At 32.1% G+C, this 13693-nt stretch overlaps 1 protein-coding gene across 6 annotated transcripts in view; it reads right to left on the bottom strand.

The window, feature by feature from the left end:
- Positions 1–652: 652 nt before the first annotated feature.
- The window catches only part of krz (beta-arrestin protein kurtz), a 61824-nt gene continuing 48783 nt past the window's right edge, over positions 653–13693 (bottom strand). For 3 of the 6 annotated variants that reach the window (XM_085191559.1, XM_085191560.1, XM_085191561.1), the window contains 11 exons: positions 11212–11307; positions 9853–9913; positions 8819–8961; positions 6865–7091; positions 6506–6638; positions 6133–6293; positions 4703–4774; positions 3687–3830; positions 3356–3442; positions 3104–3223; positions 653–2796 (listed from right to left, as the gene is read on the bottom strand). In XM_085191559.1, coding sequence (XP_085047685.1) covers positions 2709–2796; positions 3104–3223; positions 3356–3442; positions 3687–3830; positions 4703–4774; positions 6133–6293; positions 6506–6638; positions 6865–7091; positions 8819–8961; positions 9853–9913; positions 11212–11283 — 1308 coding nt within the window. In that variant the 5' untranslated portion in view covers positions 11284–11307 and the 3' untranslated portion in view covers positions 653–2708. Of the gene's footprint in view, positions 2797–3103; positions 3224–3355; positions 3443–3686; positions 3831–4702; positions 4775–6132; positions 6294–6505; positions 6639–6864; positions 7092–8818; positions 8962–9852; positions 9914–11211; positions 11308–13091; positions 13276–13693 lie in introns of those variants that run through there. The other 3 variants (XM_085191558.1, XM_085191562.1, XM_085191563.1) reach the window with 3 other exon arrangements.

Raw genomic sequence — 13693 nt, 5'->3', positions numbered from 1 at the left:
TCGTACATGAAATAATTATCGTAATATAATAAACGTTCATTTACTCTTAGTAATACTACTAAAATCAGTGATAGTGTTGGGATTCGGATGATGTGTGAAGTGTGAACTACATTGCCCACTCTTCACCGGATTCTCGAGGCATTGAGAGTTGAGTGGCGGAACTCCACTCACGCGCTTTGCTTTACTACCAAAGCGAGGAAAGAAATATAATAAATATTCAATCCTCCCAAGTGGGAATCGAACCCAAAACCGTTGCTTTTACAATCGCACTCTTGTGGTCTTGCATTATGATGGCCTCCATTATAACTTTTTATTTTTTTAAGGACTTTAAAAAAGACTTAAGACTTTCATTATTTTTTTAAAGTTTTGTAATTAGTTTCAGGTACCGCTTTTCTTCAAACACGATTGTAATTAAAAAAGCGTAAAGTATGATACTACTAAGAATATTATGTTTCACTTTCATTTTACTATTGTTACACATGAATTTTGTATAGATGTATAAAAATAATGAAGGCAAGATTATATTTTGTAAGACCATTAGAAAGATAATAATGGGATAAATTATTGTAAGTAACCTTGGACAAAAAAATAAATGTCAATGATACTGTATCATTATAAAACTATATTCATAATATATAATAAAACACCACAATTATTGGTTACATATTTATTGAAAAAGTATACATCAAAAAAGTTTTCGATGTAAAATTAAAAAAATGTGTGTAGTTTTGCGCATTTCATGTTTACAACATTTTCATTATCTGCTTACTCTATGGACACCAATCATTGTGTACTTGTTATAAATTTACCACATTCTATTACATAAATAAATGAACTAAAACAAAATATGTTCATCATCAGGTAAACCTTAAAATAATATTACATTTTCATTAATTTTGCATCTTTCACTGTACTCAAGCGTGTTATAGTTAGGCTATTTAAGTGCAGGTCCTTTACTTTGTTCTATTTCCGTTTACATCATCACTACATGTTCTAAAAACTAAAAAAAATTAAATAATAATACAGATACAACACAACATAATATAATAATAATAGTAGTAACATTTCCCATTGTTATGTAATTTCATAAAATTCAAACACGAATTATCGGAATGCCAACAGATTTAAAATGTATTCACATATAATAATATATACAATGTACTTTAAAAAATGCAATTGTTCATTGTTTTTTAAAATTAAAATAGCTGCATTATGACAAATAATAAAATTATCTAATGAATTATTTGGTAATATATTACATGGACATGACAAGATATTTGATTGGATATAAAAAGGAAAAAATATTTTAATAAAGGCATATCCATGTTGTATAAGGAAATATAGGATTTTCTTTACAACTTCTTACATTGAGCAAAATAATGGAAACCGATTATTGTTTATAGGCGGCAGAATGAAGACAGACATAATATTATAGATAATATTAAAATACTTGTTCCTTATACAGATAAAACATTAATAGTAAAATATTTTGTGCATTACAAAGCTTAATCTACAAGTAAACATGCCACATAATTTACATCTATATACTGTACAGAAAACAAATGTACATAGTCAATGATTAAATAGTCTTCATAAGACGATGTGTTCCGTACTTTGGCGGTATTGAGCCGTTTCAATTATTTCATAGTTCACGATTGACATTTAATAAATAAAACATTTTTTTAGCAATATTATTTGGAATTGTTAAAAATGAAGTAAATAATTGAAAGAAAATCTTTAAATATCAAAAATCTAAATTAATATGAGGGACATACATTGATATTTTATTATGTCGTTTAATTTTTTTTATATATATTTAACATTGAACCATAGCTCTCTTATTCCATTATCTGACATCGCTACCCAAAGAAAGTAACATTAAGGTACAAAACACGTATTCTATAAATGCATGTTAACAAACATATTGTACTATAATTCGCTAACAAACCAACTCGATGGACAATGATTATTTTTTTGTTTTATTTATATATTAACATAAAGAAGTAAAACCTAAACTTGTACTGCATATTTGATCAATAATCCTATTAAAAATAATTTTTCCACATATATTTAATTAATAATATACACCAATAATAATTATATAAAATTTTCATTACATTAAGACGCTCCACGCTCTCGATAGGTACTTTTAAATGTGGCGACCATTTTGTTTTTGAACGCCACGTCCACTTAGGACTAATTTACTTTCAATTAGTTATTAAATAGAAAAATCTCCACGAGTTGTATCGAAGAGTCAATTTATTCAAAGTATTAGTTAATCGATATTATATTTAAGTTGTAAATCGTCATATACACTGTACAGAGTGACTGGGCACTGTCTTTACTTTAACTTCCTACTAAACAGTACTTAGTGTTTCCTCGCTAGTGTAGTATCATATATACATATATAGCGTAAACTTTATATAACGTCAGTTGATTTAACAATGAACTCAAGCATCGAAATCACGCGACTCTGGTTGGTTAAGTTTGATTTGCATATAGTGATAGATTCGATGTAGCATTACATCCATTTTTAATCCATTTTAATATATTTTTTCTCTCCATTTCATAACAATAACGCCATAAAATGCGTAGTCGTCTCAGAAACGTTATATAGAGTTTACACTGTATATTATATACAACCATCTATTACATATATGTATGTTTTTGTACATGTGTGTGTTTATGTGTGGTTTGTGCGTGTGTGTTCAAGCGTCAGCGTCGGCGCCCTTCAGCCGCAGTCGGGCGAAGTCCTCGAATATGATATCGTCGTCTTGCTCTTGGCCATTCTCGTCTCTGTAGGAATGAAGATGTTTGAATTATATAAGAAAAATTAAGTGGATTCATTTAACTATATGACAAAAAAATAAAAAGGTAAAAGGTAAGATTTTTTTAAATAAGTTATATAGTATAGCTTAATGTATAAAATATAAAAGTAATCTATGTTATTTCTATCACATTTCGGGACTTAAATTTTTTATTTAAAATAAGTTTTGGATGCTATTTCTTTTTTTAATTACCCTAATAATGTATCTTCTTATAGAAGCTCCATGTACAGACAGTGATAAGTTACATTATTATTATAGGCATAGAGTGCACGTACGGATGGGGATCCAGCTGTATGAGGTCGTGGTCCTGCGGCGCGGGTTCGGGTACCGGCCGCGGAGCCTCCTCTTCCGGCTTGGGATGCATCAGGATGAAGGGCAGCTCCGCGCTCAGTTCACTACAGGATAAAAGAAATAGAAAATTAAAATCATTTTACAATGGTTACATAGATACTCTAAATATTTCCCTGAACATAAATCCATCTATATATAATTATATTATAAATACAAATATATATTATACAACTTACCCGCCAAGAGGTCCGAGGCACAACTTGACCTTCACTTTATATTGTACTATGATTCCTAAATTTTCACGCTGCGATGGATCTGCAATACTGAAAACACAAGATTTAATTATAATTCGCATAATTAGTGAATCCATTCTTTATTATAGGCTTATTTTAAAAATATTGCGAATTAGGCGGCATAACCCAATATTGTTTAACTAAGGAAATAATAAAAACCTTTCAATTCACACATTCAATTAAATGGATAATTTATATATATTAATTAATATTTTTTTTATAAATTAATTAAATTATTATTTCCCAAGAAATAATTAACAACAGCGTAACTCACAGAGTACTAGACGCGAGGTTAGTATCCTCATGTTTAAGCTGCCCGTCCAGCGCCAGTCCCCATTTGTCCTTATTATTCGCCAGTAGAGGTGTCAGAGTGAACACTTTGCTCAAAGTGAAGCCAGGGCCCACCGGACAACCTTCCCTGCAAACAATGTTCTAGTATAAGCATAGAAACCTACAAAAAAAATATCTTAGTATATAGTCAAGGATTTATTAAGTAAAGATTAATTAACATTATAATATTTGGCGTTTATAAGGAGAGTGCTATTTTAAAATTATGCATGTGCCCTTTAGAGGTGATTAAATATTGTTTTTTTTTGTTTTATAGTGTAAAGCTTTCGTTTTTTTGAAGTAAAGAATTACTGTGTGCTGGGCATTCATTGTGGATATTATCACTATTAAAAGTAAAGATGTAAGGCATCTCTTTTCATATGTTTCATATTTCATATTCACATATTATACAAAGTATTCAAATCCGCTTTAGTCTTTTAGGTTCAATGAGTTGAATGATTCATTCGTATTAAATACGGTACTTTGAAAATTGGATTTAATTTGATGTACCACAAAAACAAATGGTTTAGTTAAATTTATTTTTAAAAAATCAGCTTCACGCTGTATTCCAGCAAGGTAGGCCAAGGCAACCGAGTGTCAACACACTTCGTTCGCCATTTTCCGCCAAATTCTAGAGACATTGCGTTTTGGGTGGCAGAAACTCGATGCCGCGATTTGCGAGCAGAGCGAAGAAATAAATAACTTTACTAATTAAGATTAATAAATAATTGCAATTGATCATTTGGTGAACATCAATATAAATTATGTTAATGTATAGGGAATTCTATGTATTTTTATTTAAAAACAAACCAAAAATATCACCCTTTAAAAATAAGCCAAGAAAAATATTTTTTTCAATAAGCTATAGCTAACCCCATACGATTAGTAAACAAAATTTGGAATAAATATAAAACTTTGGCATATATCATACATGCGTAATGGAATCACGCGTTGGGCACTTACACGGATTTTTTTAATTTCTTACTGAATAATCCGATCAGGGGAACTTTATTAATGCTCCATACAGTCTCCTCCCTGAATAAAAAAGTCTAAGGTCATCATTTGATTTGGTATTTTGCTATTTCTATAGTCGAACTACTGTTTAAGTTATACATATTATTACAATAAACAGGTTCTTAATAATAATAATTGTACCAAAGTACTTGACGTATCAGTTATTAAGAAAATCTTGTAATTTCCTAAAAAAAAATCTTAATTCGTATCTCAATAAATCTATTATTATAAATGTTTGTTGTTTCAGACCTTGTGGGATACCTCATCGAAAATAGTCTAGTTAGTAATTAAAATGTAATAAATAAGATATTAATAGTTAGTTCATTAAATTATATTAAATAAATTTTTAATATTTAAAATCATCAAAACGACAAAATTCTTTTAAATGCGTAACGAAAAAAGGAGACACCATTTCATATGTCAGCTTCACATTTCCGAGATCGGGCAACTTTCAAACGTACACGAATGAGTGACACATGAATACGGCATTGTAACGTCCGGTCATATTGTGATTTGTCCTGCGGGACGATAGTAACTTGATGGGTTTTACAAAGGTTTTACGAAGGAAATAGGAATAATTTCTTTATTTTTTTGTGAAAATATATATGTGTTTAGTGTGTATTGTAGTTTTGTTGTTGTTAACAAAAACAAGATTAACAAAAGATGGTACTCAAAGCGGTCTTTATTTTTGACAGTAAGCAGTTAGTCCGGAAAAATAATCAAACACATTTATATTAATAGAATAAATATTTGTCTCGTTATAAACTCGGAACTTTTATTTTTAATATTTTTTAAATTGCGTACATTTGAATATTCGGAAAGAAATATTAGAAAATCTACTTTTTGAACACTTTACAGCAGTCCCTGGTGACTCCTGTCACTGGTCAGTTATTAGGTGTGTTTTTTTGGAAAAATAAAAAATATATTTTTAGATAAATGTAGTTCAATAAGGCGGAGGGAAATATTTCAGATAGCGCGGGCCGCACGCGTTACAAATATTTACTATAAAATTTTGTCAAAGGAATTTTTGTTCAGTGTGTCTGACATAGTATATTATACCGGTATACTCCACTTTATTTCATGTGGTATTTATATTTTAAACAAGATATTTGAGAACGAAGTTAACGACACTACATATACGGTAATTTAGTAGTAAATACCGCCATTTCATATTGCTTAAATTAAATTACTTAATTAACCAATATACCTATTATTGTATTGTTGTCAAATCTTTTAATTTTAGAACGTTCAACCTTTAAGCAATAACGCTAATTTATAAAATAGTAACAAAACTGATATTCCAAATTGTACCAAATAAAAATCGATACAAAAACCCTAAAATCGCTTACTAAAGCAATTATTAATACCAAAACACTCACTCGCTCTCCGCCTCAGCTACAGTGCATTTGTACTGTGCGGTGGAGAAGAGGCATATATCCGCGAACTGACGCACCGACACCTTGATGCGTTTTACTGATCTGTTGGAATTATTTGCTATGTGCACATTCACTGCTATGTTTTCGCCGTGATGGTATAGTTCCTGGAAAAAATAGACAATGACAATGACTCGAAAAAATATAAGCTTAGTAAAAAATATATCAAAAGTTTAGGTTTTATCATGCACTGTAATTTTGACACATTATATTAAATCTTAAAATATCAAAAAAATGTATAGCCAAAAAAAATGTTTTTTAAACGGAACATCTTTAGAACCTGTTGAAGTTAGCATAAAATGATCAAACGTTGAGATACCTTGTCTAAAGAGGCTTCCAGGTACAGTTTGTTCGGGCTCATCATAAACTCTTTGGACACTTCGACCGATGGCTGCTCTCCTTGCTTGCTCGGCGCGTACATAATCTTCCTGATGGCGAGCCGGACTGAATTTCTACAAAATGTATCAATATTAGTTTTTAAATACTATATAGAAATTAGGCTTGAAAACCAAGAACAGAGCTATTTTATTCAGTAACAGAAGTGAAACACATTTAGCGAACTAAAAAATGATAGTTTTGACAAGTCGTTATGGTGATGCATCTTCACTTAGCAACTAAGTATGGATGCATAAATAAATACAATAATTGATTTTGTATGAAATATAAAAAAATCCTCACCTCTTATGTGGCTTATCATCTTGAGAATCAGCAACAAAAGCCTTCAATTCGTAATCAACGCCACAAGGTTTTCCTGTGTCACCGGGGGCCGGTTGTAGAGTCACTGAGGCGGGACAATGCGGTGGCAGTTCGAAGTAAAACGGATGGGCGGCGGGCCCGAGCTTGCGGACCAGACGCTCTTGGAGTCGCGTTAGCGGTCGCTTTGGGGTACCTGTTGCTGGGTAAATCTGGAATAATGGGTAGAAAACAAATCAAAAAATCCGAACACAAATAAGAGGCTAATAAAAAAGCAATGGCTTTTGGATTTATAATATAAAAAAAAACATACAAAACTTTCCTTTGCTAGTACTCGTAGATTCATAAAAAATCTAATATAATAGCGCAATTCCGTGACAAGGACAGTAATCATAGCAATTACTTTGATTTTAATCGATATCTAACTATAATTACCTTTAAAAGCTACAACGAAAAATTCCAGGTCACATATTTACAGTGTTGTGTTGTATGAGTTTATTTACGATAAGGCAGCAATAACGAGGAGACATGCAGATATATATGCATCAGCCATTTCTTAACTTTCCGCTTTTTCCACAAAAGTTTGGATTCGGATGAAAGTATTGATATATGATTGACTTAGGGCATGGCTAAATTAATAAACTAAATAATTTCTCCTATCCGTATTTGAACCTACATTCATAGTGTCAGAGACATTACAGCGAAGTAGAGATTTCTACGAGGGCCCCATTATAATACTTTATACTAAAGCACATAATAAGTGTAAAACATTTTAAGTACCTACAGGAATGAAGCTTGCGTGGTACATTTCGCTATCAGTTGTAGCACGGAATGACATTTTATAGCTATTGGATAGTAAAGAGCTTTGTAACAGCGACCACTTAACATATAATGGCAATGTTTTTTTGTTAAATAAAAAAAAAACTATAATGACAATATTTATTTTTATTTGTTTTTTTTTCTGGTTTGGTAGGCAGAGGGAACATAGTGTACGACACTAATATTTGACTCCCCCTCCCCTCCCCTCTCCCCTCTCCCTTCCCCCTAATTTTTTGAGACAGCGTGATACAGGCGCTTGTTACAAGAGCGAAAAATGAAAATAAAGTATTTATTTCCTCGAGTGGAAAGGAATTAAGTCCATAATATATATAACTGATTTATAGCAGTAATCCTTATTAAAACTAATAAATATAAAAAAAAGCATGACAATTCTGAATGTCCACAACAAACGCGATAACCTTGCAGCGAGTGAACTGCGTCGTACTTTATAATACATTTTAATTTAAAATAGTTCATAACGATGCTTGCGAGTAAATAAAAAAAAACTGTTTATTAACATCATCGCCCACATAACGCATTCCTACATACGAGCTGGTGTTGAATTTCGCTATTTTTTATTCAGATATAATCTATGGTAAATTATTATGAGTTTGCCGTGCAAATGTCATACCAACTGCCTGGTCGTTTTAATTATTTACTTTAACGACCGTAGCCTCAAAATTGCATAATTATATATATTTTTAAACCATGTTTAAAAAATAAATTTACTTCTAATGCCGCCATTTTGGATACAGATACAAGAAAAAATTGATTTATCACTAGGTGTCTCCTTCCATAAAGAAAAATATTGAAGCTGCATTAGGATGAAGAAAATTCAATTCAACTCTCGATTCATATCTGCACCAGTCGTGTTTTACAACTGTGATTGATTGAATATTTTAGTACACTCTTTACACTATCTGCATAGCTAGTTTCATATTAACTGATGAAAAGCTAAATCGATAAACTTGATGACTTATACTGTCCATTAAACTTTTATGTATTATATTTTCAATTGTATATATATGTATGTATGTATAGTTTTATTTTAATAGTTGTTATTTTCTTACATTTATTTACTTCACCTACGACTTTCCATATAATATCTATTTAGATTTACCTGTTCAGCAGCTAAATACAGGTCCTTTCTGAACGTCAGGCCTAGGACGTCCAAATCCTCGCGCCCATATCGGAAAGCGGCGAGCACATGCCCAAACACCTTCCTATCCTTCACGTACTCCGGGTCGATCAGCACGACCCCGTCTGTAAAGATGATACTTTAGTTACTTGTTTCTTTAACTTTTACTATACTTTAAGAATTTCTAAGTAATGGAGGGCCTCGGCGTATAAGAATAAATTATGTCATATTAAACGGTAATATCTTATCTATATATATAAAATCGAAAGGTCACTCACTCATCACGAAATCTCAGAAACTACAAGTGCTAGGAATCTCAAATTTTGCATAGGAGTTACTTATAGGACGTAGGTGCTCGCTAACGCCCAATATTAATAATGTATCTCCTATCTCCAGTTAACGTCTATCTCGTACTGTCCGACATGTCTATCCAATCAGTAACCTGCATGCCTACTATTCGATTTCTAAGTAGTTGTTTTTGGGGTCGAAAGTTTGTATGAAACTTCGTTACTACAAACGTTAGGAGTCTCAAATTTTGCATAGACGTCACTAGGACGTAGTCATGGAGACAGAAATTAATAATAACATAGTTCACGCGGGTGAAACCGCGAGCGGGTCGCTAGTATTATATATACAGCTAATAACTATCATCAGCTATTTTATGATACTTATGAATTTTACAATGTCTAAATGTTTGCGTATTTTTAACCTTTGCACTTTATCATTCATATATGAAAGATAGTGTCTAGCCTCTGCCTCGTTCTATCTGGGGACGATCTAGCGTTAAAACACTCCCATTTCCGATTTCCACCCCATTTTTGAGGTATTGCGCATTAAGAAGCGGAACTCAAGGCCGCACTTTATCTTTTTACTAAAGCGAGGAAACAAGTAAAGTAAGAATCGAACCTCTGGGTTCGATTCCGTTGCGTTTATTGGCTGCTGTGCTTCTGCGTCAGGACGACCTCTATTTTTTGAAAGGTTATAATTAATTACCTTATAGTATAAAACACACTTACCAATCGGGTCTACATGTGTGATATGGTCTACAAAGTCTCTTTTCCCTAAATACACTGTTATCTGTAACAAAACAATTCATATTACTACTTTTTTAGAAAACGTATAAAAAAATTAACAGCGGGAATTGAACCTGCTAATGAAAAATAAATATTTCTCTTTCTTTTGCCTAGAAGGAGACTTTAAAAATAAAAGTTAATTCAATTGCTAATTAAACAAGATTTTTAAATACTAATAATACATATATATTAAGTAAGTAAATTAAAACATATTAAGGACATAAAAATAAAGCAGCGATTTTTGTAAGAAAATTGAAGCGCTTTAAGTTGAAGTGACTAATCTCCTGTCGGTAACAACGATCTGATAATATCAACGGCTACACTAAGCTTTTAAGGCTTTATCTTTAAGAACTTAGAAGAGGTAAACGGGATTTTAGTTGTCGGATACACGAAGTAATATTTAATTACAATGAAAAAAGTGCTGTTTACAAAAGGTTCCAAGATGTTAACATAAATCAACAACACTCGCTAATTGTTTGTGAAAGTTAATAGGTAAGCAGATACTTTAAATATTGTTTTTATTGGAATGAAATACTAAACTATCTGTAGTGTCATGCTGTATTACACATAGTAAGGTAGACATATAGAGCCTTGGAACCTAGTGTGTGTGACTCCGTTCCCATTAAGACACTCTGGTTTACGTTTCACTGAATTCTACAAGCATTGTGTCAAGAGTTGAAATTTAATGCCACGCAATGTCTTATTACCACAGCGAGGAAATGTTAAATATCTCATTCTCCCGAGTGGTAATAGAACCCACAACCTTCACATTTACAGTCGCTCGCTTACGCCACGACCGCACCTAGGTACTTATATCTATTTTATCAGTTTATAAATAAAGCCTTCGAGTGAAAATAATTTTAAAGCTCACAATACGCGTATACTCTCTTGAGATTTATGTTTAAATACAGATTTCCATCTAGTCTAGTTAAACAGAGTGCGATATTTGCTTTCACCATATAATATTAAAGTTTGCTAAATGAACAGCAAGAGGAGGACTTTGTGAATCTATCTCATGTTATTAAACTTCTCTCATATCTCATGCATAATACGCATACATGGCATACCATTCTATACTAATACTATAAAACTGAATATGTTGGCTGAACGTGCTAATCTTAGGAACTGCAGGTCACACCTACACAACTCTTAATTATTTTCATTGTACCACGGAAGCGTAGCCGCAAGTAAGAACCAGCTACTATTAAGTGCAGAAAATACATAAACTTTTATAATATGTATGAAGAAAAGAACTTTTAATTTATAAAGACCATTTTTTTAATATGATAACTTTCTCCATACCTTGCCATTTGGCGAGCTCTTCTTGAACACCCGCGTTGCTTGGCGTTGCTTGTTGCTGCCTCCGTCGTCCATTGTGGCGCCGCGCCCACCGCACCACTGCGATAAGCAACGAAAAATAACATAAACGATAAAATAAAAATAACTAATTAATGAAAGAACAAGAGGCCAGTCATGGCGCAGGGGCTAGAGCGTGCGACTGTAAACGCAACGGTTTGTGGGTCGATTCCCACTCGAAGAAATGAAATATTTAATATTTTCAATAATAAATAGTGTCTTAACACTACGTTCCCAGGTTACCTCTTCCTACAATGCTATATGCAGGATAGAGCGTGAAGCAAAAAATAAATAATGATCAATATACATACACGCTTCATAGCGCAATAAATATTATACGAAATATGTTATAAATTAATTACTTTTGCTAATTTTATAGCGAGTAATTAAAATTGAAACTTCGAATTCAAATAATATTGTGTTAACATTCTGTACACTAACATCGATGAAGCATAAATTTGTTTTGTTAAATAATATATAGTACTTGACTTGAAAATACAATGAAATAAAATTTTAATCTATATATATAAAATGACTTGTCCTCACTGACTGAGGTAAGACGCACGCATAGCCGTAACCGCTGTGCGTAGGAACGTGAAATTTGGACAGATATTTACTTTCGTAATCTGGACATCCACTAAGAAGGGATTTTGAAAAATTTTTACCCTAAAGGGGTGAAATGGGGGTTCAAAATTAGTATGGAAAAAAAATTAAAACGGCACCGATTTTTATAAAATTTGAAATTTAGATTTTTAAAAGTATTTAATTGAACACGTGTTTCATCGTTTTCTAGAATTCTCCCCCTAAGGGTGCAAATAAGGGGTTGAAAGTTTGTATAGATTTTTTTTAAATCGGCACCAATTACTATAAAATTTGAAATTCAGACTCTTAAAAGTATTTAATTGAACACATTTTCATGGTTTTCTAGAAGTCTTCCCCTAAGGGTGCAAATATAGGGGTTGAAAGTTTGTATGGGAAAATTCTTAAACCGCCACCGAGTTTTATAAAATTTGAAATTTAGACTCTTAAAAATATTTCATTGAACACATGTTTCATGGGTTATTAGAATTCACCCTTAAATACGCAAGCGAAGCTGCGCGCGTCCGCTAGTATAATATAAAGAGTAAGTAAATTTTATATATTTTTACGTCGTTTCAGTGGAAAGGAGATCCCAATTTAATCAATACCTACGCTCAAAATGCCCGAGCAAAAATGCCTGCGAACTTTGAGAGACTCCCAAAGTTCGCAGAATTACGAAATATAACTTGTATTTAAGTCGACAGTGACAATGACGGCGTATAAAAGTCCTATTGAAGGACAAAGGCGTGCCTAACGAGAGGTGTAGCAATTTAATCGATCTCGTCTTTTGGCCACTGGTTGGGAAAAATATTTTTAGATTATTTTATAGCGGTGTTTAATACAGTCAAAAATATAACATTTATTAAAAAAATCAAATCCGCTTCACGCTGTATCCGGCACTCGGAAAGTAGGCAGAGGGAACCTAGTGTTAATACACTCCGTTGCACATTTTCCGCCAAATTTTGAACGCATTGCAATGCAATATGTGATAACAATTTTAATAAGCAAACATTATTTACAATAGCATGTGTAATTATTAATATAATATATCCTCAATATCCTCATCATAACAAACAAGCCTTATCATGATTACTCGTTTGTTATGTTAGCACCTGACTAAATCCTCACTATCCATGACGTGGTACTACTGATAACTTAAACTATAACTTGCTCATAAAATTCTGATTTAAAATTTAATCCTTATTAAGTTATTTTTCTTTTAATACACAAATATATAAAATACACACCTGCTTTTTAATAACACCCATCTTGTTCAAAAATAACACATAAAGCTCTATCCATGTACAAAATTCTATGTTTTCACAACCAAAATTATACACATACGATTAAAACAAAAACGATCAAACATAAACTGTACATTGCAATACAAAATTAATTGTCTACAATTTAATTAATTATTAATATAACGTATATAGTTATTCGGACCACAGTTAACATACAACTAAAGGTAAATGGGAAGGATTGAGTAATAAATACTAGTTGTTTAGCATATGATATGATGGTTGTAACGACGTAGGACGTGCCGGCCCACATGACGTTGCGGTGAATAATATTCTCCGTACTGGTAACACCAGGAAATTAAGAGATACACAGCCCGTCTGTTGTTATGCACAGTGTATAAGGTAAACAACCACCGGAGCTCATTAAAGCGATCGTGAAATTTATAACCATTTATATGATCGAACTTTAATTTAAAAAAAAAAACGATTTCATTTGGATCCCATAATCACAATCTAACCCAACTCTCATCAAACTACCCTTAAAGTGTATCATTTCCAATAAGAAAAATATATTTATAATAATGGTGGTAATCTGTGGTTTTCCGTAA

The sequence above is a fragment of the Heliconius melpomene genome, chromosome 10 (assembly GCF_056956725.1).
Source record: "Heliconius melpomene rosina isolate 202511_hmr_F chromosome 10, ASM5695672v1, whole genome shotgun sequence".
NCBI classification, from domain to species: domain Eukaryota; kingdom Metazoa; phylum Arthropoda; class Insecta; order Lepidoptera; family Nymphalidae; genus Heliconius; species Heliconius melpomene.
This window is presented reverse-complemented; position numbering and strand designations above follow the sequence as displayed.